Consider the following 25,899-nt stretch of genomic DNA (forward strand, 5'->3'; position numbering starts at 1 on the left):
GGGAGCCGCCAGAACCACAGGAGAGGGGTGTGGAGCCCACTGAGATGGGGAGTAATGGGCCTGGGGGGTCTGACAGCGAGAGGGAGTGGGTTTGGGAGCCCTTTTTGATCCCCGAATTGACCATATCTCTTTTCAGAGTACTGCAACCCATTCATCATTGATTAGAGATAATACCATGAAAGAGTCCTTCCTGCTTGCCGTCGGTAATGAAAATGTTTGTTTATGGCTTTGGTTGAGTTTTTTTTCTGTAGGTAAGAAGGAAAAAACAAACGCGGTGGAATTAGCGGGACGCAGCAGGTGGGTGCAGAGCGATAACCTCGGACGGGAGTTCTTGTAATAAAGAAATGGGTAAAGGAGCTCCTGGGCCCTGACAAGTCCAGGTGGGGACAGTCCTTAGGGGGAATTAACCAGGAAGTCCCTGTCGGCTTTATCCAAAGCCTGTTGAACTGACTGACCACCTTCCGGGTGAACTGGCGTGCCTGGGTCTGTGGGAACCTCAGCCTCTCTTGGCACCACTACTTAAATTACCGGGACTTCGGGAAGTGTTAATGACCATCAGCGAAGTTACCTGCTACTATGCTGTTAGATTCCCATTTCTAGAAGGTTGGAGGATCTCTAAGAGTCTTTAAGGCAGGACAAAGCTTTGAAGCAACTTCTCCTTGGAAGAACATTCAATGATTTGGGAAGACCGGTTGCAAAGCAGCAGCTGCAGAGCCCAAGAGGCATCTAGGAATTAGAGTGTCCCTGGGGAGCGGGACAAGGAGGTGGCTTTCGCCACGGGCAAGGAGATAAGGTGGGAGATGGTCCTAGAAAGGACGGAGCCTCGCCACCAGCAGTGTGCACAGAGCAGAGGCCGCACACATCTGACTACCAAAAGAACATGCCTCTCTTTCTATTTCCCTCTCTCTTTTTTCTTTCCCCTCCTCATCTCTGCCCTGAAGGCGGGTAGGTCAGCTATTTGTCTTTGAAGCTGCGTTTCTTGTTGGTTGAATTGACTGTTCTGAAAGCAGCATCGCATCTGACCAACACCGGGACTGCGGGTGGCAGAGACTTTTCTGTTCGTCTCTTCAGTCCTGTTCCATTTTCCTGTCCTCCCTTGTTTCATCAATTCCATTGTTTTCCCTCCGCCTTGTACCCTCCCCTCCAATTTATTTTCTTCTGCTTATTGATAGTCTTAAATCCATCCTCTGCCTCAGTAATCTCAACGGGAGGGGCGAAAAACCCCCGTGGCTACCGCAGCGTGGAAGGAAGAATCATGTTCTAGTTTATTCCGTGCCCGGGCTCTACATTTTTGCCTTGTAACACTGCACATCGATAAATAAATAAACGCGCACAATTTTGTGAGTGCAGGTTGTGCTGAGGTGAGCGGCGACATTCCGCAGCATCCTCAGTGTGAAGCTGCTCCGGGAGGAGAAGGGAGATGCCTTTAGTGCTCTTTAAACTGTTTTTTAATGGTTTTTAGCGCCCTTTTAAACTGTCCGAGGGCCGGGCCCGTGAGGGAAAGAGGGAAGGAAGATTTGGGCTTATCTCCCACGGCTGGGTCAGCAGCACGCGTGGGACCTGGAGGGTGGATAAAGCAAGTTACATTCTGCACCTTCTTATTTTTGTGCCACATCCCGGAGCGCGTACGTGTGTAATTAACCCTCCCCAGTAGGTTTCCAGGCGATGCCCCGTTCCAGCGACGCTGCCTCCTCTTCCCGCCCGGCTCCCGCCCCTCTGCGCGCTGCTCCCGGTAGATGGAGCATCCTCATCGCTTTTCGCCCGAAGCCCTCAGAAATGTTGGTCTTTCCCTCATAACTCCCGCCGTTAAAGCAAGAGGGCGGTTTCTGGGGGACAGGCTCCCCGCCGATGTGTCCCTGAGGGAGCGCAGCGCTGCGGCCCGTGAGCCCCTCCAGGAGCCGCCCGTTCACCTGCTGCGTGAGCGGCCTCAGCCCCTTCTCCTGGCGGCTGAACCTGCTCCGGGCTTGCCCCACAGCCCTGGCTCCCACCACCTCCGGTACGGCGTGGAGGTGACAAGGTGATACCTGCCGCCCTCTCCGCACCCTTTGACGGGGCTGAGGTGCCCCAGAGATGGGGGGAAGTCCCCCCAGTTTCCCGAGGGGGGTGGCGGGGGGTGCTCCGACCCCTTCCTCTGGCGGCCTTTGAGTGAGGTTCTGGACGTCTCCTCGCCCTTTCCCTTGTGGCGAGGGAAGGGGCCACCACGTTCTGGTCACTTCCCCAGTGCTGTTGGCCCCCAAAATGCAGAGGGGACCCCTGACCGCCCCGTCCTCGTCCTCTCCCTCCGCCGTGAGGGACTCGCTCCCCGCTTCTCGCGCCGCCATTTTGTGGCGCTGCTCCTCAGCCCCCGTGGTATCCCAGAGGGTAGGGGTTTCCCCACACTTCTTTTGACAAAAATAGTTTTAATTTTTAAATCCCAGGACTTAAGAGAATAATCTGCAGCAATAGCCTTTTGTTTGGTATGTGCCGGACCAAGTGAAATGTGGCAATCCAGTGGATGTTCAGGTCTCCTCACAGGGTTCCGAAAACGGTGTGGCAAAAAAGGGGCAGAGTAGCGCATACATTAAAATAAAGTACATTTAATTTTTTTTTTTTTCAGTTGAGATGAAAAGTTAGTCTAGAAATGTGAACTCCACAAAATTTCACGAAGAATCAAATAACCAGTCTCTTTACAGTCGTAAACAGTAATGAATAGCACGGGAGAAATACGGGTTTGCTCTCAAAAGAGCCTCGCCGGAATGAAAATTACTTATATAAAGACAACAGGAATTAATACCGTTTCACAGCCTACAATTGGTAGAATTGAGCCTTGGATTTTAAGGAAGATATTTACCTCACAGATTATGGGCATTTTCCACCTTTTAATGAAGAACCCAGAAATGGCTGTTGCCAGATGGGTTTACTGAGAAGTGGCATTAATGTTAGTGCTGTAATGGCTACAGACTCCATCAGCACTTTGCTTGTGGGTTCTTCACCCAGTACAGTCTTGTAATATACGAAACTTTATTGCCGCAATTGGATTCCTTATAATTATATTAATGCGGTGCAAAAACGCGCGATGTAAAATAATATTTTTCACCTGGCAGCGTTCTGAATATCCCCATTAGAAATAACAGATGCGGTCTGAAGCTGTTTTACCCAGTCCTGTGGGTTACATGTTTATCTTCTACAAAAGTATCAGCCATATATGAGAATTTCCTCTGAATTTGTCATCCTGAGCTGAATAATGGTTTGATGCTACTTTTCTGCAGTAGGTCCAAGGATCAGTCTTTGCTCCAGCCAAATCCTGGAAGACATCAGTTGTCCAAAAGTTGTTTCAGGCTGGTATTAACTACTGTTTTTAAAACCCGCAAACACCGTTTGTATTACCAGTGCCATTGAATCTCTCAGTCCTTTCTACTAGTGACACCTGTATCCTCTTAATTCACAGCGCAGAATAGCATTTGTCATTTGCAGTTACGTTACTTCATTTTAACAATAACAAGTTAATAATAGAATAAGAAGTATTTTACATATTCATGCTTTCAGAAACACTATTTTCTTCAACACTTTTCATAAATTGTATTATAAAATTACAGTAAATAATTTTGAAAAGTCACTGTAGTTCTGTTTCTCTCTTCTATGAAAATATTCAAAAGATAAAATTATTTGTAATTGTTTAAGCGGTGATATAATAGTCTCTATCTTAATAATACACAGCTAGAGAGTCTGCTGTATTGTTGAACTTTGTGTTCAGCTCATAAACCAATGAATAGAATTTCCTTGCCCCAATACCTTGCAGTTTTTATGGGAAGTGTCAGAAAAACAACTAGCAAACATTGTTAAACTGTTTCTAGAGAACAGATTTTTAATACATGCTCCAAACTATTTTTTTTTAATCCAAAGGAATTACTTCAGATTTTCTTTTGCATCGTGTAAAAGCAAAAATATTCTGCATTGACCTGTGGCTTGAGGTAGTATTCCTTAGTATTTTTCCTAGTATTTTCAGAAGATTTTTTTATTTTTTATCCCATGTGTTTCCAGGCACTAGGAACTAGGATTTCAATCTTCTAAATACATTTGGTAAAACTATTATCTCTTTCTCGGAGTTTTTATCGCAGCCTGTGCTAATCCGGTCACTTGGATTAGGTGTTCTGATCCTCCCTTAACTATTAGACAAATTCATTTCTGTCAAGCATCCAGCATTTTAAACACTCCCCCCGCCCCCTCCCGCTTCCACAGTCTCAGTGCTGCAGGATGTAGCCTTAATGCCACTTTAGTTAAATTCTGCAGTTGTTTTCTGTTCTACTTTATCCTGGATTAGGATCTCATCCTCATCACCGATTTGTCGTGGCTTTACTTCTTTCACTGTGCTGTGGAGGCAGTTAAGTATCAGATAACTTGGCTAATGTTAATGTACCTGAGCTAACGAGCTGCATCCAGTGCGTCCTGATAAACCGTGTTTGCATACTGTTTAGAAAACTCATTATTCCCCATCTGTTTAAAAACCCATCACTGAATTTCTGCACCCAGCAGCACTATGCAAACAGAACAGTGAATTTGTAATCAATCTGCTTTCTGTTGTGTGCGAGTTCTGTCTTTAATCACACTGAACATATTTACACCTTCTGATTCAAATATACTTTGCGATTATACGGGAGGAGTGTGCAGGAGGGTTAAGGAGCTTTTCCATCACCAGCGCTGCAGTCCATAGGCTTAGTAACCAGCTGGACCACAGGCTACACATTTTGCACACAAACATCTTTTCCTGCATCCTTCATGCCTCTAAGAACATTAAGCCTCTCAAACGTAGAACTGCTCCAGGAGCAGCGCTTCACCTAAATTATAAACCTCCTTTTTTCCAAGCTGTGGTTTAGACTTTCATTGAGTCCCTTACTACTATCAGTGAGAAACTTGGTTCCACTAATATGGTTTAGGCAGTAATTCAAATGCAGTTAAAACTATTTTTTCTCTCTTTTATGTTAAAATGCGTGGTATTGTCTTGCAATTTTGACTTGTTTATTGTATCAATAAGGCTTTTGACTGTGTTAATCCCTGAACTGCATTTTCCTTTTGTAGTTTACACAATGAGTGACGAACTTTTGACCAACTTGGGCAAACTTCTGGTCGAGCTTGGTAGGTTGTTATATCATATATTTTTAATTAATAACAACTAACACAGTGCATGTAATGATGTTTTCTGCCTTAAACAGTTGTATTAACTTCAAGTAAATGTATAATATTAAGATTTTGATCTTTGCCTACATAACGTTTTGCTAGCTTGGAGGTTATGGAGAGGGGTAGTAACAGCTATTTAATAGTAAAATTGCTATTTAGATATTTTGTTAAAATAATTGTCAATCAGAGTTTGTGCAATTAATGCTGCACAGCATATGTTTGTTTCACAGCTCAACTCATATATATATGTATATATATGTATATATATGTGTATATATATGTATGTATATATATGGGTTAATTTTCTTCTTAAGCTTTCCAGGTAGAACAAGGTTCTTTTGCCAAGGAACGTGTGAATCAACAGATAAATTGTGAGTAGTGATAAATTGTCATTTTATTGCATTCTGAACACTGATTTTGTTTCACTAGTCTTGGGACATGTTCTGTGTCTCGGGGACGGAAGCAAGCTGAACAATGAGAGCTGTCCCGTGTCCTGCTCTCACCCTGCCTCATCTTTTGCCATCAATACTTGCTCATTCTCCCCAGCAGACTTTGCTTTTGCTCACGACTTTTAGCTGACGCCGTTCAGCTGCCTCACGGACTGCCAGTTTCATGCTGCGCCATTTCCTGCTCCGACTCTGCAGCTCCTCACAGTCACTGGCAGCTCTTTGATTCAGCTGTGCTTGCTCAATACATCTGCCACTTGCCTCCCTTTCTTTCTGCATGTTTTTTGTTCTTTCCAGATTTGGACCTCTGCCTCACTGCCTCTTCTCTCTTTCTGTTTGCTTAAAATAATGAAAGTTCTCTCAGTTGCTACTACCTACTCAAGCCTGGTACTCCTTTTTTTTTTTGCAATTAAGCAGCTGGTTATTTTATTTGAAATTCAAAACAGTAAACCCAAAGAGAAAATCTTGCTCCACATCAAATTTCCACACCCTCCCCCCAGGACTTACACACTGGCTTTTTTTAACTGTGCTACTGTGTACTAACCTATAGGAATGTCTGGAGAATAGTTTCTCTACCACAACCAATGTGAGGACATCTGCCCTCACCACTGGTACTTCATAGGTAGATATTGAAGCTCATAACCTCCAAGAAAAAGAATAAGAGAGAATTCTGGTCTAATGGGTGATCTTTTTGATTATAACATTTCTAATGATCTTCGCTGATATGCCTGAGCAAGTACTTATTCATTAAGAAGATTATCAGTATTAAATTGAAACATCTTAAACATAAAAACACCTGTAACACTAAATTTGGTACATCTAGAGGTCTGGTTTAACTCTTCAGCCACATAATTGAACCATAGACTTGAGGTTTTTCTTAACATTTATGCAGGCTTAGGGTAAATGGTCCTGTTCTTAGGGAAGATCCAAAGGCTGGGTAGTAGCATGACATAGCTGTTTCTGTTCAGTTCAGAGATGCCTAAATATCTGTAAACTCACAGCCAACACTCAGGCTTTTAACAGTTTGGGTTAAATCTTTCAAAAACTTACCAAAAAATAGTGACACTGATGTAATTTTGTCTCTGTGTGAGTATTACTTGGCAGAAGAACAGCTGTAGCATTCAGCCTTGGACTGTTGGTGTGAGATTCATCAGGCTATTTGGCTACAGTCCCTTTCTTCCCAACAGAGGGAAAAGGCACTTTTAGGGTGTGATTTATCTTATCCTGAAGAAAGAGTTTAAAGTAGGTTAGGTAAAGTAAGCTTTAAAAATGTCAGCTTGTCTCTGCTGAATGTAGCTGCAGCCATGGGTGCCTAGTTCTGAAGTAGGTGCCTGCACTGTAAAGTTGGGTGAGAGGGATCTCACCCACCAGGTCCTTGTGGAAGCAAAGGGTGAGTTGAACAAATCACAGAGGTGCTCATCTCTAGAAAATACTAAATGAAATGTTAGGTGCATATTTTGTTAATATACTTATGTCTTGGTAAATCTCAAAAAGTCATCTACAGGATACTGCCACATACATGTGTGTGATTGAATTCCAACTAGGGTCACCTACTCTGGCATTTAGTGCTTCAGGGTGGCAGTGATAGCAAGGGATGATTTGTGGAAGCTTGTATGAAAAAAAAAAGAAATAAGAAACACAGAGAAAAATGAAGTGCACCGAGCTGTGCTCATTCCATTGCAAGGTGAGCAGGCACGAGAGCTCTCACAGCTTTTACTTGTGAAAGAGAACAGATCATGTTCAACAACATGGATTCTCTCCTAACCGCTCACTCAGAAAGTGTTATCAGCTGTCTGCTCTCAGAAAAGGCAGAATTAAGAGTTTGCCTTCAGCATCTCCACAAATATCAAAGTCCTTGAGAATTTGTCATTAGAAAGCTTTTTTTATTAATTAACTTGTGTCCTGTATTAATGTATCATACACCTTGAATAAAATTCCTTTTTATTTTATTTTATCTGTTTCTGTTTTCTGCTAGTTGCTTATATGCCTTTAGTGAGGTTTTTATTTTTCCTTTCTTGTAGTCAGCTTTCCTCTTCAAAATGTTTGGGTTTCTGGACTTCTGTAAGAGAAAACAAATGTTTGGAAGAGTGTCCTGGTTCCAGCCAGGACAGGGTTAATTTTTACCGTAGTCAGAAGGGGCATGGCCAGGACTCCAGGTTATTTTATACCTTTCCTTAGGGAGAACGAGGTGGTTTGAAGTGTTTCAGAGGGAACACTAAACTGGGGAATACCATTCCTAAAACACAACAAAGAGACATTTATCTTTAGCAGCTTTTGTATTTCAATCAGTCTCCCCGGTTGGAAACATTCACGAGGGCAAAGTGCCTTTACCTTGGTTTCCCTGTGTGCTGCCTACAGTGTCTGCAGATACTGAGGACTGCAAGAGCTCAGCTCTAACTGTTCAGAGTGCTTTGCTTTCTGCCGCTAATTGTTACTTCACCTTTCTACAGAGTGGGATTCAGAAGCAGCACAAATAATTACTTTTTCTTCCGAAGTCAATCTCATGGTATTAGATGATAACAAAGGTACTCACCACGCAGCTGAAACTCCCGAAGTTTTGACTCACTTTGTTGTTGCTTTGCTTAATTGCAGACTGTCCACTCACCTGGGGCTATGGAGATTAAGTATTTTGGAAGACATTTTCATTAATTCTGAGTGTAGACTTTATATTTCATGGATCTGTTGAATGTTTACTTTTTTATTTTTTAATTTTAGCATATACTGCAGAATTTGCAGAAAAAAAGGATAAAATTGCTAAGTTGGAGGAAAGTATAAAGAACGGCAATGAGGAAATAGCTGATTTGAAAAAGCAACATGAGAGCAGTAAGAAGAACTGTAATGTGTAAGTACAGTTTAGGCTGGACTCTGAGTTATGCCTGGCAATAAGGAAGTCAGTGGGGAAGTAATGGAAAAATATGTGTGTGTGTGTGTGTTCTGACAGGAGTGATGTTAAAGAAAACTTTAGGATTCCCCTATTTTTTTTCAAACTGTAAATCTTAAGTAAAAAAAATTGCAGTATTACCCATCCCCTGAGAAAGTTAATCATAGAAAATCAGACTACATTTAACTTTAGATTAGTTTTTTTATTAGAATCAGCAGTTTTCAGAGATCATAGGTACTGTCTTTGCAGCATGCTAAAGTATTTATGCAGTAAGGTAATAGAAACATGATTTTTCTATATTTGGATGCATCTGAGCTCTGTCAAATTTGAACAACACTAAGAATACTCTTAAAAAAAAAGTCTTCCTGACACATATTTGTGTGCTTCTACTAGTAGATTTTAGTATCATTTTTGCTCCATGCTGCAGAATTGTTCTCCCAGACACACTCTTTTGGTGAATGCAATGGGCTGCTGTTCACACTTTTCTTTACATAAATTTTTGTGTCAGACTATCAGTGCAAGTTTTAGATGCAGATCACTTTTGGATCTTACTAATTAGAAGCTTTTCAAGAAGCAATTTGACTGCCAGGAGTTTTTTCTTCCTGACACATAATGTTTTGTTTTCAGAAATGGAAATCTCAGGTGTTTGTAGGGGTAGCTAAAAAGGCAAATCTGTATTTGACTCTACAGAGGGTTTGGCCCAGGTGATAAAATCCCCCACAGTGTTCATCTCTCCACAATCTTTCTAGTTCCTCAGCAGCTGAAGTCATGATTTCTTGGCAAATTGTCTTTTGTTTTCTTGCAATTCTATATCTAAAGGTAAGTATTCAATAAAAATATCTATAACATACATTTGAATTTTTTTTTGGTTTTGGATGTGAACGGAGAGTGTGGGTGTTTCTAAAACAAAGAGGGAAGTAAATATGGCATTAGGGTCCTTTCTGGTTTTATTTTGAACCCTCAGAAAACAGAAGAAAGAATGAAATCATTAGTGAATGAAGTGATTGTAGTGGCTGGCTGTTTGAATGGATAACCATACCATACTTGTTTGTAGCTTTATCATAAAAAGGGTTAGGAAAAAATTTGACCTTGGCAAGAAAATTCCATTTTTCCATCACATTCTTGCCTCCAATGCAGGATAAAATGAACACTTATGTAAGTTTATGAAACTACTCACACCACTTCCTTTGACATCTTTTTTGCAAATCACAAACTGTTAAATGATGCAAATGAACTAAAAAAAAAATGGATTAAAAAATTACGGGTAGAACTAAGGATCTGATCTAAATTTTAATCGTTGAATTCACTGGGTCTTGGCTCAAGTCCTACAAAGAATAATTAATGGCATTAGTGTAAAGAGACTGAAAATGAGAAGTGACTCATTAATGAATACATGTATTCATAGAAGGACAATGCTTGCAGAAGAGTAGAGACTTTGTGTCTTAAATTATTGGAAATGTCATTTAACGACACACTGAAAACTGCAATAAACAAGCCCTAGTTGTAAGATCAGACAATTAGAGCACTTACACAGTAGAATCATCCTAAACTTCCAAAATTTATTCTAGTTGACACTCCAGCTATACTGGACATGATTCTAATGTTGGTTTTGCAAATTCAAATATTGTTTTGGAGTCACAATCGCCCTCTCAGCTGACTAATTGCCAGAGATGCTCAATAGAGCTCTCAAAGAAACAGTGTTTTGTCTGGGTTACTAGACATGATCATGAGTGTATTGAAGCAGATTTGAAGACTTTGAACAAAATAGAGGATTCTTATATTCAACAAGTCTGTAGAAAATATGATATATGAGACAGATATATTGGAATAATACCGTGTTTTCTAAAAGAAATCCGTATTGGTCTATGTAACAAAGAACTGGCATAAAATGAGCCAAATGAAACATATGTTTTTAGACAAGTGATGACATTTTGCTAATATTTAGTTTCTTGAATGATTCAAACTGTAAATGTTGATCCCAGAGCAGTAAGAAGTAGTGAAATACTGCTGGTGGAACCTATTCCAATTTTATTGTTTCTCTTATGATTTTTAAATTTGGGTGCAAGGATGGTGAGATTTCACGGAAATATCAAAAAACATAATAAGAAAAAAAGCCAGATGAACTCAGAATGCTGTTAGTTTGGAAAAGAAATCATTGTCTTGTCCCTCTAGCCAAACTACCAAATGACAGGATAATGTTATTGCTTGCAGATCAGTGTGGACAAAGATTTTTCTTTATACCCTGGCTGATGAAAGGAAGGACACATAAATGTGATGTGATCCCTGAAACAGTGATGCATTTAGCAAACTGGTAGATGAGCTACTTGAATCCTGCATACCTTGTTGTGCTCACAAACCAGTGTCCTTGTACTATGTGCTTTTTCTATGTCTACAGAGTAGATGTGAACACATGCAAACATGGTTTGTACTCTGATTAATGAAAGCTTTTTGATTTTTATATCTCTTGGATACTTTTTCCTCCAAAGAAAGGCATGGGGGCTTCTGAGTAGATCACAGTGTTGGTGTGCCAGTACATTTTTATATAAGTATGTTGGTTTCTGCTTTTTAAAAAATCTGACTCTTTAGAAATTCAGCTTTCTGCTGCATTTGCAGTAGATATGACGAAGTAACATTTTTGTAATTACATTTTTAATCACCAGTGGTGTCAACCAATTTGTGCTGACAGTGCTAAATTTCCTGAAGGAGGCTCTCATTCCTCAGTGAGCTGTTTTGTTGACAAACTTTACTGCTGTTATAAATGTTGGTTGTGTTTTGTGTTGTCTCATCACCTGGAATTCAAGATTATTTGACTACAGTTCAGCAAATTAATTGCCAGGTCTTTGCTCTTTACTTATTTCCTTGATGGAAATTGCAGTAAGTCAGTTGTTACTGAAGCCTCTGTTTTATTCTACCTTTGGAGTCATTGTTCAAATGGATGTTCATACTTTGTGTGATTGGATGTCACAAACCCTCCAGCTTTGAACCATGGGGCACATTCATATCCCAAAATGCCCTTTACTTACCCTACTCATGGCTATGCAGTGCAAAGTGAGCTGTATGTCCTCAGTTGCTCTCTGAATTGTTTGCTTTTTTCAATTGCAGCCTTGTTCTGTATTGCCATTTCTCCCCTCCTCTTTGTTCATGTATCTCTGCTGTTCCAGATTCCACTTAGTCTCATCAGTCCTAATGGATTTTTCCTTCTATTTCTTCAACATTTAGCTTTGATACTGTCTATGTATGTGTTCCTAAAGCTGGGGGCTCTGTGTGCATCTCCTAGGACAGGTAGCTGCTCTCAAACTTCACTGTAGGTGTTAGTGCTGCCTAGGACAGCTTGTATTCTGGACTAAGGCTGAATATATAGATCCCTTTAAGTCCTGGCTAGAGAGAGGGTATGCTAATTTTTTCTAGGAGGGAGCATGTAATTTCTTTTCCTTGGCAGTAGGATCTCTATCCCACTCCAGCCCAGCCTGTTCACATGCTCCTTACACTATTTTTTTTTTTCAGGCAGGATTCTTTCTTTTCAAAAACCTTTTTATATACCTCTCCTAAAGTTCACATCTGAATTTCACTCGAATCAGAAAGTCTATCTGTCTCTCTTTCTAATATTCCCAACATCCAAGGAAGAGGTATCTCTAGTACCTGGGTGTTGAGAAAGTACTGTTAGTTTAGTAGTGGTAAGTATTCCATGAAGCTGCTGTGCTTTCAGTACCTTCCACAGCATCCTGCTCTAGGAAAATCACTTTGGTGTTTTCTGAGCAGCACTTGCTTAGCAAATGGAGGAAATTCTGTTTGTGGCTGCTGCTTGCATGTAGGTATGGGATGGGTGCTGGTGATGCTGATGAGAATGAAGTTCTGGGCATCTCCAACAAGAAGATTGTACATATCTGAAGGATTTACTGATGGTGCTCTGTTGAGTACCTAATAAGTGAATTTAGATTCCTCACTGCTTAGCACTAGACTTCAAAAAACTGTGTGAAGCCCATTCCATTAATTCCTTAAAAACTGCTTTGTAATCTTAATTATTTTTATATATCGATTTTCATGAATTTGCAGCTTTAAAATCTTAACAAATGTATGCATGTGAAAGACTTCTGTACTAAACCCATCTATGTTTGACTTTCAAAACATTAATGAATTATTTGTTCTAGTAAGCTGCTGAAGTAACTTGACGTCTCATTTTCTGAATGGCTTTTTATTAGAAAAGACCCCTAATATGCTTTCTATTTTTTTTTTTTACTTTCTCCACAGTTGGAAGCCCACCTATAAAATTCTTAGCAAACATGAAGAATATGTGAAAAATGAACTTGAAGCTTTAGAGGAAGCTACAGAAAATGAGAGGTATCTGTGGTCACGTGAGATGAGGTTTCTTATTAACCTGACTAAACCCAGCAGTCTGCATCACAACCTCTTGAAAACTTTACAGGATGATATGAGTGACTGAATAACTAAAAGGATTTTTTGGCTTACATTGTTATGAAGTCACATCTTATTTTGTAGTTACCAATGGAATAGGATACAATATGGATTCTTCAATTGCTTCCCAAATGCCTATTACAATTTTTCAGAACATTGTTCAATTGCCTACTGTTTCAAGAAAAGCTCAAGAAGTAAAGACAATTTTTTCAGCCAACAATTAGAAGCATTCAGACAGTTTCATGCTTTTCTTTATTTTGGAATATGAACTGTATATGATTATTAGAATGTACAAAACCAAGTTTTTGTGCTCTGCTGTATATTTTTCAAAATAAACACAAAGCATGCAAATGCAGTTCTGTTCAGTAAGTGTCATCTCAGGTGTTTCATCTTCATTAATTATATTCTGCAATCAAAAGAAATTATGAATTGTGCAGTGTAGCTGCCTACATTCAGTGAAATCAAGGGCAGTCCCTGAAGATTTTTCACTGAAAGGTTCCAAATGTGCTGTGCCAAAGTGGCCCCCCCAAGTTTTGTTTAAAAGAGTAAAACAGACCCTCATTTTAGAGAGGCTGCTCACCTTCACTGATCTGCACGTGAGAGGGAAGAGGCTCCTTAGCCCTGCAGTGCAAAAGTCACGGCAGACCCCTCTAGATATCTAAATACCAGTTTAGAGTCCCAAATTTAGGTGATTTAAAATGTTGGCTTTGGGTCTTTTGTAACTGTTCTTTGTGCCAGTTGTCCAAGACAGCAGAAATAGCATGCCTGATAGCCTTTAATTAACTTGGTTAGTAGCTTATCTGTCTTCTTCCTGTTCAGAGCTCTAAATTTGGTGAAAAATAAGGCTAAATTGGCTTTCTATGAGTATATGATTAAGCCATTTTGGCTTTCACTAATTTGAGCTGACAAGCCAAAGAAGCATTACTTTTAAATTGCTTCTTTAGATAACTAGTTTCAATTCCAACATGAAAGTGTTTGATCTGTTTTCCTAAGCTTAATTATAAGACATCCTGACTATAAATCATGAAATAAATTTAATTCATATATTTTTCAAAACTTTTCCTCAAATACAATCCCTCTGCACTGAAGCATTTGATGATGTGCTCCAGTCAGCTAAATGTGCATTCAGCAAATTCTAAATATTTAAATTAGGAAGAAAAATCAGTATATTTAGAACTTTATGAGCTGAATGTGCTTTTCAGCCTGGGAGTTGTGGGCACTCAGGACATGCTTCTTTAGATGGAAAGATGTTTTTAAAAGATGGGTAGATCAGTTTGTGTTTAATTAGGCACTTATGGAGGTTTTACAAACGTTCCACATTTTTTCATTGTTGTTGGTTTCAAGAACATAGAAGAATGCTCATATGAACTGGAAGTTTGTCCTGAAAAAAGTGATCTGAAGAAGGAAAGAGAAATAAATTACCATCTACATAATGTTTAGGGGATTTATGAGCACTGCCCCTTTCCCATTACAATTAGATTAAAACTTTTTCTAATGACTTTAATGTGAACAGTGCTGAATTCTAAATACTTCTGTGTAAATTACTTAGGAAAAATATTAAAAGCAGTGGCAATTTCTTAAGACTACTACACTATATATGGCCCTAAATATTAATCTGAGAAAAATAGATTTTGGGAAAAGAATATAAAGTTTTAGGATTACATTCAGAAGCTTGAGATGTTATCTGCTACAACAAATTATTTTACTTATTTATATTGTTTAAATTTATTTGTAATGCATTCTAAATCGTACATTAGCAATTTTTTTTTCCCTCAGCTAGTTTTGTAGCATTTATTTAATTAAATAGAATTGAATATTCTTCATCTTTCATACCTGGGAAATTTTGTACAGTATACAGAAATATCAAGTAAATCAAGAAACTTAGGTTCCTGAGACCACTTGTGTAGGAAAACAGATAGATTAGTGTAATTTTTTATGTGAATTTTGGGAAGTGTCAATTCCTAGGTTTCACAGTGTCGACCTACCACTTCTTCCCCCTAAAGTGTATTGAACTTCAATCAGTTTAACAGGAACTAGTGCCTGGAGCCTAGTTTGATTTGAAAATTAAAATCTTCCTGGTTTTTTGCCCTGTGACTTTTGTTTTCCTTCTGTAAGAGCAGAATTTTCTAGCACTGAGTTTGGACACAAGTTTTTTCTCTCTTCCATTGTCTGGGGTTGCCAGCGGGCAGCCAGGACTGACAAATGCAGCCTTTCAGTCCTGCTGCAATTAAGTGATTAGTAAAAGTTTGAGGTAAAATGTGTTCCTTAGAGAGAAATACTGTCTGCTTTGCAAGCAGAGAGAGCTGTTCCTTAATGCAGCCTCTATTCATGGAGCAGGTAAAGAGATGGCTCTCTGGCTTTAGTTGCTGTTATGAACCATAATTTTTTCCATAAAGGATTCTCTTGCTAATCTATGGGTGTACTAATAACTTAATATTTTTAGATTTCCCCCTCTGTATTGCTCACCTAACCTTTTCCTACAGGATGACATTTCCTTTACCTTCTGTGATTTTATATTGGCCTATTGTAATATCAAGGAACTCTGTGTATTATTTCTTTCCCAATTAAATGACTACTTAGTGTTAACAGTATGTGCTGGATGTCTGTAGCTGTGATACCTCTTTATTAACATACCTCATTTATTAACCTCTTTATTAACTTCATATTCTTTTCCCCAAATCTGTTTTTCACAGAGCAGTATTTATGGTCATCCATAATATAGTGGTCTTAAGAAATTGTCACTACTTTAAACATTTTTCCTAAGTAATTTACACCCAGCTGTGATACCTCTTTATTAACACCTGCCATCTGCAGAAACACTCACCATCAAGCTCTTATTATGTATTTTGCACATGCCTAAATTTTTCTGCTTTATGTGATGAGTTGCATCCTATTACTTCTGGTATTTGTTAGTTTTTACAGTATAATTTTTTAAAAAGCTGATTGAGAGTTTTAAGAATGTCATGAACATTAATTGATGTTGCCTACCTTAGTAACTCATAGCTGTGTGCTCACGTGATGCCAGTGAAATTATATTGGTGTGACATTAATTTACAGGGCAGCTCTACAAGAAGCTGAGCATTCTGGCTCTTTGCCATTTAAACATTTAAGTGTTTGCTTAACCTTAAGTGTGAACAGTCCTATTGTTTTAGTGTGACTCATATGTGTGTTTAAAGCTTCCCTGAGTCAGACAGAGATTACTCAGCATCTCCTTGGAGGCAGCTCTTAGTCCAGCGGTGCATCAGGCTGCTCTAAATATGGGGTGTTTGGCCAAATTCTCTTTAACTGTAAGTTTGATACAATTCCACTGAAGCTGAGGGAGTTGTGCCAATAAACACCAGCAGAGGCTTTGGCCTGAAGTGAGTTTCATGATAATTACATGGCAAAAAATATGTTTGTCATCTGCCAGGCTGACTTTGACTATGCCATGGTCTGCATTCCTTTCAGAACAGTGAGGTTTGACTGGTTTTTACATCACGACTGTGTTCTTTTTTACATACAACATAGTGTTCCTTGAAAATAGCTAGAAAATAAAAAATAAAACCAAAGAGTGGCATATTAAATATAACCCAACTTTTTTCTTTTCCCCTAGGACATCAGAGCTGATGCCATAAACTAATAGCTTTTTTCCTTACGAACAGTGACTTCGTGTGAAAAAAAAATATTAAATTACGTGTATATTTTTATAGGAAAATGTATGAGGATTGCATGATCCAGTATAAGGAGGTTTTGGAGGAACACCGCAAAAAATATGCAGAGACTGCTCTTGCCCAGAGGTATTACAAAAAAAAGGAGGAAGTTGAAGAAATCCAAAAGAGAGTTTTGAAACACTGGAAAAAATACAAACGGAAGGAAGACGCTTGCTTGGATCTGGGTACAGCTCTTATCAGTGCTTTTACACTAAAGCCTATTGGCAGTGCACTGCACATGAAAGGTGCCATACAGAAATCCTCTCATTTTCCACAGTTTCCTTTAAGCTAATAAAATATATTCTTTGTGTTACATTATTTTTAGGAAAAAAATTTGTAGCAAAGAAAAATTTAGGGTATATATAGTAATATTCCTTTCTCCAAACCCTAAATGTAATGGGGAGAGGTTTGTCATTGGGGTTCTGGGGGTAAAAATGTTCTAAGAATCCTTTACATCGAGGCTCTCAGACGTTTAAATTTAATTTTAGTATCTTTTTAGTGCAAGTTAACGGCATTACTGTTACACTGTAATTTCTGTTATCTATACTAAGTAAAGTGCTCCTGATCTATTAATTTATATTCTTATATTTGTTAAGAAAATTAAGTTTGTTAATTAATGTTCTGAAATTAAATTTTATTTCTGCAGAGGCTGTTCCTTTTAAATCTGTAAATGATTGGGCTGTACACATGTATCCTTTATTTGCAATGTTTACACAGTTAGCAGGGAAAAAAGTTTAAATTTACCTTTCACAACTTTCTATTAGAAAAGACTAATTATTTATATGTTTATCTTTAGAGTGGCAGCATCAGTATTTCTCTGTGAGAAAAATCGAAGGTCAAATAATACACTTGAGTTTAAATTTATGGGAGCACTGTCCAGAGAGAGAATAAAAAATTTAATTTAATAACATATCCATGAAAATTCTTTGTTTAGGAGAAGGTTAATTGAAGTTAGATTTGCAGATTTGGCAAAGAAATGTAGATTTGTCAGAGCTTTCTGCACCTCTGGCATTTGCATTTATGGCACAGAAGGGTCAGAGATCTGGTGGCATCCCTTGCCAGAAAAAAAAAAAATGCATGTTGTTCAAACATATATTCCATAACATGAAAGTGCATCTTCGAAGCAAAAAACACAGGAAATGTTACATCTTACCACTGTTGCTGCACAAGAACTCGTCAAACTGAAAAAAGAAGCGGGAGAATTAGAAATGAAGATTGGTTCTTTAGAAAAAGTAACTGTATTTTAATTTGATTTTCTAGAAATACACGTTATGCAGTTATACATACTGTCATTATATTTTCTGACACACACAAAAAAAGTAGTGTATTTTCAAGCACACAGGCCAAGAGGATGATTCCAGCCTTATGTTTCTATAGCATCAGGTATGTTTTCTTAGAGAGGAGGGGTCCATGAATGTAAAGGCTCCCAAAGCTTGCTTTTTGTGGACCTCAGCCTATGCCAGAGTTCCTGTCAAGGCACTGTGTCATGAGGACTTTGGTGTTATCTCAAGAGAAGACACTTGAAAACAGTGCAGGGACACTCCTTAGTGAGCCCCAGGGCTTGAGTGTACAGCTTTCACAGGCCCTACTGGTTTTTAAGGGTTTGTGTTTGACTAAATATGCTTTACAACAAGAATAATGGAAATTCCCGCTTTCCTTCTTTTTTTTCTTTTCTTCTTCCTCCCCTCCCCCCCAAATAAATGTGTGGGTATATAACCCTCAGAGGTAAAACTGGCTGATTTTAGACAGGGGATCAATACAGTTCCACTGACTAGAAGAAGCACTGATTTCAAAGGCATGATCTTCAAAAAATAAAAGGGATTTTATCTGTGCAGCAGTTGGACCCAGTCCTCTGTAAAAGGTCTGGTTTAAGCCTGAGTAGCCCAGTAGGCCAATCTTGTAAAGGTTTAGTGATTTTTTATAGCACTGCATCTGGGTGCTTTTACCTCTGGAACAGCTGATCAAGGACTCCATTTACTGCCTTGTGCTGATAGAAGCATGTCGTGCACAGGTGGTGTCTTCTGGTTTTATATTTAATATTTAGTGATCCTGTTTGACACACACAGTCATAGACTAAAGTTCCCAAGGTGATGTGTGCTGTATAAACATACAGCAAAAAGGGATGAGGTGAATTTTCTTATAGCTTTGAAGGAGACCATGTAGGGAGCTCCAGGTTCTGAACAGATGTGCAGTGCCCATGTTCCAAAACTGTAAGAACTGGAATGAACATGGAAGTTCCTCTCTTTAACCTTGTTCTGTTTATTTCTTCAGAATGTCTTGGCTGCAAAAGCTCTACTACTGTGCAGTGATTCATCAGGTTTAGAAAACTTTTGTAGCACATAGCTATAATATTTAAAATTTTGTCAATTTTTATGCTCTTTGTTCTTTATCTTTTAAGGGACGTGAAGTGGCTACAGAAGATCAAGCTAACTCTGAAATGATTGAAGGAAAAAATCAAAAAAGTCTCGAGAAACCAGAGGAGTTTAAAGAAAGGTACACTTCAAAGTTATTTTTTTCCTTGCTTTTATTGAGTAGTATCTCAGCATTACACAGAGAGTGCTACAAAACACAGATTGTTGCTAAAAATGGAGTGGCAAGCTTCTCTAACCCCAATCATGTGATTTAATTATGCAATTTTAAAAGTTTTATATTTCTAGGGATTAAGATGGTGGCAAATTTTGATTTTTGGAAGCTCAATGTATCCAAAAAATATTTTGTAGAAACCTTTGCTCCTCAGCTACTCTGAGAAATCTGTATGAGTAGTGTTACAAGTTTTGAACGCAACTACAGTGACTGTGCAGTCAGAGATAAAATACATCAACTCTATTAAATGCATATTTGGGGAAAAGAGCCAGGGTTCCACAAGTCAGTTGTCTTCACCTCTGAACTACTTCAGAAATTTAACTCTTAATTTAGTTCTTAAAAACAAGCATGAGTGAAAGTTTCATGGACAGGATTAATGGCTTAGTAAATTAGTCAGCGATCATTTACAGCTGGGACTCACTTTAATTTGAGCTCAATTACAATGTCTGAAAATCACCATCAGGACCATCTTGCACTTATCTGGAGTCCTTGTGAATGTTGAAACATCTCCCATTGAGCTGACACTTTTAGATCAAAATCCACTTTAAAGCAAAAATACATCCAAAAGATTTTGTCTGAGTGATTTTATGTCATGGTGTGCTTGAAAAAGAATATTTTTGGGGCTTTAAACAGGGATTTAGTGGAATATATCTGTAGAAATATGTCATCCCTAAGATCCTTTCCACAGGGATTTTTTAGTTCTTTAATATCTCCTTACCTATGAATCATACAGATGATTTTTTTTAAACCCTTTACACCCATTCTACCTCCTTATGTAAGCTTTTATAATTGGCAAGAACAGAAACATGGGGAAACAAGAAATCCCATTAGTTTTAAGACAAATCAAAATAAAAGATGGGAGGCATTCCCTTTGAATTTTCAAAGAAACTCATGTGTGTTCAGTCTGCAGAGCAAAAAAAGCCAATTAGGGGCTTATTATAAGAGGCAGAGGTCTGTGCTCTGGGTATGGAGGTGTAAGAATCCCTCAGACAGGCTCCTCGTGGAAAGGAATCCATAGGGTGCACTGCCAGACCTGCCATTTCTACATTTATCTCCCTGTCATGGAGCCTTCAGGTGCTTGTACCTCCACCTGTAGCTGTGTCTGCATTGCACACCAGCAGATCTTTTTGGAGCTCTTACTGCAGCAGTAATTCCATGGGCTGCATCATGGATAGAAAGTGGTGTAAGCCTTTTACACTACCCTAACTCACAGTGCCTTTTAACCTCCATGTATGCACTTCTGTGATACAACAAGTGTTATCAGACCAGAACCTGATTATTACTCAATAAGTTTTTCCTAGAGTAAATTTTAAAGGGGTTTGAGGATTTTTTTTATGTCAAAGACGTCCACAACATAAAGGCCTGTAGAAAATGGCATAAAATGGTTTTAAAAACCCCTATTTGACATAAATTTATTAAAAGAAGTCTTCACTAAAAAGCACTGAAGTAACTGTTTAAATAACTACTGATGTTAAAAATGAGTGTACTATGAAACTGTGAGCATAAGCACTGTGAGGAAAAAAAACCCAAATAGAAAATATATGGAGAAAATGAGATGTGAAATAAAACTTTTGCAGACTCAAGGCAATGTACAAAAATACAACAGCAGAATGTGGGTGCCAAAGGCTGTATTTTCTTGTGAGCCGTCCTGCAGTCATTACAAAGATACTACTGAGCAAAGAAATCTTTGTGAAGAGGAGATATCTTCATCTGCTACAAAATAAGCAGAAAAAAAGGGAATTGTGCTGTGAATCTGATCCAGACCAGCATGAAACCAGCAGCATCAGGGGAAAGAACTAAAGAGAGCAATGAAAGCACTGAGCAGAACAATGTACAAATTAATACCCATGAAATGCTTTAGAGGGCTACGAGACAAGAAACCAACTTGCAAGTCAACTAATAGGTGCTGATTTATATGTTCTCCTTTGGGCAGGAGAATGGAAGTGGTAAATGTTCTTTTAAAAGGCCTGGAACATTTTAGTTGGAATCATTTACTGCTGACTGGTCAGTTATTGATAAGACTGAGAGCAAAACACGGGTTCCTCTGCTCATACCAGCTGTTCTCTCTGATTTGTGGGCTTTCATAGTTCACCAGTTACACTGACAGTCATCATAGGTAAAATCTGCAAATCAAGAGTTCTCATCAGCCACCAGATAGAACTCAACTCTTTTGAAGCCCTAGTTTTGATTTCTCAATTAGAGATTATATTTATTACATAGAAAGGTCGATATCTTGAGCTGTGCTACAGCATATATCATGTCCATTCTCTCTGCTTTTCTAAAATGTTTGAGAGAGCTTTAATTTCATTATTCTGTAATTCTGTATTTATTCTTTTTCCAATTTGGTCATGTATTAATTCCACTTCTTATGTTCCAAGAGAGAGCTTTTTGCTAAAACTTCACATAAAAGATATCCCATGGCAGATTATTGCTGCTCTTTCAGTACCTTTGCATTACAAGAGATTAACTTTTACTGATCAAAGAAAAAACTTGGTAATATAATTCTTGGAAAAGTACTTAAAAAGTTGTTTCAGGACTTCTAATGTAAACATATATGAAGAGGCAACCCTGTACTCACCAAACCTCATAGGTAGTTATTAGTTACTAGTCATTTAAAGTCCTGCTTCCCAAAGGAATTGCTGGCATTCTCCTCATGAGAATACTGAACATGACTTCTGGAGAGTCCTGTAAATACCACAGGAATCAGGTGTGATTCTTCATATGTCTGATCAAATACACTTGATTCCTATAGTGAAAATGAAGTAATATTAATCTTTGGGCTTTGTTATGCTACAATGAAGAAACTGTTACTAAGAAAATGCCACTTTATTTTGACTTAAGAATATCTATTTTTTTCTTTACACTTTAAAAAAGGTTCCCTGTTTTGCAGTATGGATCAAGATAAAGATTTTTTTATCTACTCAGATGTCTACTAACAATGAAGCAGAGAAAGAAGACAAATGCTCTTTCTTGCTACTGCAATTTGGACTGTTTTGAGCTTCAGTTTGCAGTTTGATTTTTCTTCCAGTGGTTATTAATTATGTCAGAGAAGATGCCCATGGTTTATTTTTCAACAGTGCTTTTGGGGAGGGAAGGGAGCAGCTGTATTGCATATGCATGAAGTTTAACTAGGAGCTTCATATGCATGAAGTTTAATTGGGAACTTCATATGCATGAAGTTTAACTGGTTACTCAAAAAGTGCATTTTTAAGAGCTTCTGAGTCTGGTTTGTAACTGCCTTTGATACATTCTTCTGAATAGAAAGGCGTCGTGAAAGAATATTTTTTATGGAGAATATGGAGAATATATTTAATGGAGAGTAAATTTTTAGAAAGGTAGAGTTGTCTGCTAGGCTTTACAGGAGCACAAGGAAAGTGACAGCAAGAACTTTTAAAAACGTAACCTAGTATCCTAAATTCTGTGAAAAAAAAAAATCCAAAACTAAAGAAAAAAATACCCCCAAACAACAAAAAATCCCACCCCTATTAGGCTGTCTATGGCAGTCTGGCTGATGACCTTAACCACTGCAGCCTTGTTCCATTGATCTTTGAATGATGATTGTGGTAAAGTGGCCGAATAAGCCACTTTGAACAAAGTGAGGCAGTTTTAGCCAGAGTTCTGTGCTTAGCTGTGTTTGGATTTCTCCTCGTTTTTGTGCTCCCTGCATCTGAATTTAAAGATGCACCGGCTGTATACACATCTTATTTCCTGTAATATTCATTCTTGACAAAGGTTTATCTATAATCAATGTAACTAAAAGGTACAATCGTTTAAAAAATCTTTAATATTTGTAGGGTTTTTTGATTGCTGTGTTAGGTGGTATATGGTTTGTATAGTTTGTTAGGTCTCAGTCCAGCACAGCACCAGGTGTATGTGTAACTACACGTGAAAATGGTCCTTTTCATCAGAGTTACTTGTCTGAGGTGCATTCACAGTTTTATGTGAGCACAGGTATGGATATGAGTTTAATGTGTTAGGCCCATGTATCTTAACCAGTGCTTCTAATTGGTATTTTTTATTAGTACCGCTACTTTTACTCCACATTGTCTTATAAAGAGCATCCTACATTTTATCTTATTTTTGTTTATGGAACATTTCAAGAAGAACCAACAGACTGACTCAGTTCTTTATTTGTTCTGACTGGCATTGTTCAGTCAGTAACAGACCAGATGTTGTAGCTAGAAGCACAGAGGCACTAAGCAAGAATGCCAGAGAGAAAATAGAATAGAACTCATTATTTTAAAAAATGGTAAACGTTCCTGTGCCAAATAGCCACTTTACCCTTCATTGTTCTGCTAACCTCTGTCTTTCTCCACTGTAAAGGGCTATTTACCCTACACAGATAATTACCCTACAAGTGAAAACACTTGCTGCAGTTTTCTCTTTTGTGTATGTGTAGTGTGAGTATTCCAAACAATCTCAGAGAGAGAGAAGTGTTTTCAAATGTGAAAATGTGATTTCAGAACTACAATAATGATGTACTTTATTCAAAGTGTCAAATTTCAAACTACTAATTCTTTTCTTTGATACTGACAAAATTTAAGTCATCAGTGTTCTTATGATTGGCTTGTTACTACTTGGTGGTTTCTTTTTTTCAGTGATATTCTCTGTTTGATATTATTTAAAGAAAACCTCAATTTTTATCAGCTGCTGGTGCTGAAAGTGGTAGAACCTCGCTGACAACATCCAACTCCCTTGAAAACTACACTTATTTGAAGCAGTTATATTTTATGGTTTCTTTTCATTTGCAACTTAATGATTTTAAATTTAATTCTGTTTAGGATGTTCGAAGAGCCTGAACACTCACCTTTGCTGAAAGAGAAACATCAGTGGTGTAAACCATTACCTGTCCTACACATTCCTCAGAAACTGGTCCAGTCTGTGCAGAGTATTAGATTCTCAAATCAACAACCAGAGACAGGTGCAGTGTGTTTAATGATTTCTCAGTGAGGATTCTGGATTATTTCTGTGTAAATGAATGGATAATGCTCAACAACAAATCTAGTGAACTGCTCCTACTGTGACAGTTGAAGCCAGGTTTTCAGTGGAAGTTGGGTGCTTACCTGTCTTTATGTTCAGGAAATCTTCTATGTCTGGTTCCTCTAGTACCTATGCAATGAGTAAAGTAACATGACAGATACACCTGATGCATGCTGCCAGAAAAATCTGAAACATACCTTTAGCACTGTTTGCATTAGTACAGCAAATATTAACTATTATTTGATTAATACTTTCATATTTTGGGATAATTTTCTTTTTGCTCTCTATTGAAAGGAAAATTCGTAATTGTTGTTCCCAAGTTTAGTTTAACAATGTCATGCTTTGGATACTTAATCCTATTGGCAATATTACATAATATTTATTAATTTAGGGAGAGAAGACAAAGAAAAAACAATGGAACTTTCAGTTGCCACTAGCAGTTCCTCCAATCTTGCAGAAAATTTGTCAGAGGTATGTAGCTCTCCCACTGGTAAAAACATGAGATTATATAATCTGGTTTATGTTGTGGTTTAAATTCAAAACACTTCAAACATGCCTTGTGCTATAATATCTTACATAAAACCTGCCAACCCTGTAATCTTGGTAATCTGCTATTATTTGGTAATGACAACAAAAATCTTTCTTTGATGCCTTTTCATTCTGAAAATATGTTTGTTCTTGCAAAGCATTCTCATGTCAAACTTGAGGTGCTCCACCTTTCCAACTAATTTTGTATAATAGTTTTTAAAATTTAGGATAACCTTTGTAGATTCACTTGGTTTTATGTAGCAAATTTTTGGAACTCTAAAGGAGGAGCATAATCTTCTATTACTGATGACTTATCAGCCATCTACTCCATAATGAAGGATTTCATAAAGGACTAAGTGTGCAGGATGCTGTACAGGTGTGCCCACAGTTAACAGCTCAGTTCTGAGGTTTAACCAGAGACAAAAGTCTGGGCTGACAGGAATAAAACCATGAACAACCTTGCTTTGTACACTGCAGGAATCCACAAGTCCATTTTCTATCTCTCACCCATAAGCACAGATTTCATATGGCATTTTTATGAAATGGTGAAGTGTATTTGTATCTTAAATATTCAAACACAATCAACCCATCTAGAAACAAGCTGGAGGAACAGCTTGCACAGTTGTGAAAACCACTAATAGTCTCATAGAGAGCAAGGACATTGATAGGAGCAATAGATTGTTAAGGTATTGAAGGAGTATTCAAATTAGGGAAGGCCATGGGAGACAAAGTAAATAGTTTGTGATTGTGTTTGCTGTGCAGAAGCTCAGGGAAGTTTCCATATCAAAACCTTCTTTCTAAGGGACACCTCACTTGTTCTATTTAAACCCAAATGTTATTGAACAATAAAAATCAGGCTAAAATTAAACAGAACCAGTTGTGATTTTCTTAAGAATTCCAAAGGAACTGAAGGACTAAGCGAGGGAATCACTAAATGGTGTAGAGTGGAGCTTGTGGGAGAAGACAGTGTCTTCATGATATAAGACATCATGAAGGGCAGTGGCCAGGCTGAGTGGAACGAGGCCAGAAGAAATTTCAAGCAATTCTCATTTGTGACTGGCTGAGGGAGTTGGACATGACAAGGATGATGGAAGGGGCTGTTGCCAGGGTAATCTAGAGATGAGGCTGGAAATCTAGGACTTAGAATTGCACTTAGACAATACTGAGAAGCAGTAAGTCAAGGTTAAGAGAACTTTCAGAAAGGATGATGACAACAAGGAAAAGA

General features: G+C 38.2%; 1 protein-coding gene across 6 annotated transcripts in view; it reads left to right on the forward strand.

The window, feature by feature from the left end:
- Window positions 1-1,342: 1,342 nt before the first annotated feature.
- The window catches only part of C6H14orf39 (chromosome 6 C14orf39 homolog), a 32,449-nt gene continuing 7,892 nt past the window's right edge, over window positions 1,343-25,899 (forward strand). The window contains exons 1-12 of one of the 6 annotated variants that reach the window (XM_032691973.1): window positions 2,126-2,456; window positions 3,249-3,317; window positions 5,056-5,112; window positions 5,469-5,525; window positions 8,316-8,442; window positions 12,730-12,819; window positions 16,584-16,768; window positions 17,230-17,272; window positions 17,695-17,815; window positions 18,982-19,076; window positions 23,948-24,087; window positions 24,538-24,617. In XM_032691973.1, coding sequence (XP_032547864.1) covers window positions 5,064-5,112; window positions 5,469-5,525; window positions 8,316-8,442; window positions 12,730-12,819; window positions 16,584-16,768; window positions 17,230-17,272; window positions 17,695-17,815; window positions 18,982-19,076; window positions 23,948-24,087; window positions 24,538-24,617 — 987 coding nt within the window. In that variant the 5' untranslated portion in view covers window positions 2,126-2,456; window positions 3,249-3,317; window positions 5,056-5,063. Of the gene's footprint in view, window positions 1,362-1,670; window positions 2,018-2,124; window positions 2,571-3,248; window positions 3,318-5,055; window positions 5,113-5,468; window positions 5,526-8,315; window positions 8,443-12,729; window positions 12,820-16,583; window positions 16,769-17,229; window positions 17,273-17,694; window positions 17,816-18,981; window positions 19,077-23,947; window positions 24,088-24,537; window positions 24,618-25,899 lie in introns of those variants that run through there. The other 5 variants (XM_032691976.1, XM_032691971.1, XM_032691975.1 and 2 more) reach the window with 5 other exon arrangements.

Source organism: Chiroxiphia lanceolata, chromosome 6, assembly GCF_009829145.1.
Source record: "Chiroxiphia lanceolata isolate bChiLan1 chromosome 6, bChiLan1.pri, whole genome shotgun sequence".
Classification (NCBI taxonomy): Eukaryota; Metazoa; Chordata; class Aves; order Passeriformes; family Pipridae; genus Chiroxiphia; species Chiroxiphia lanceolata.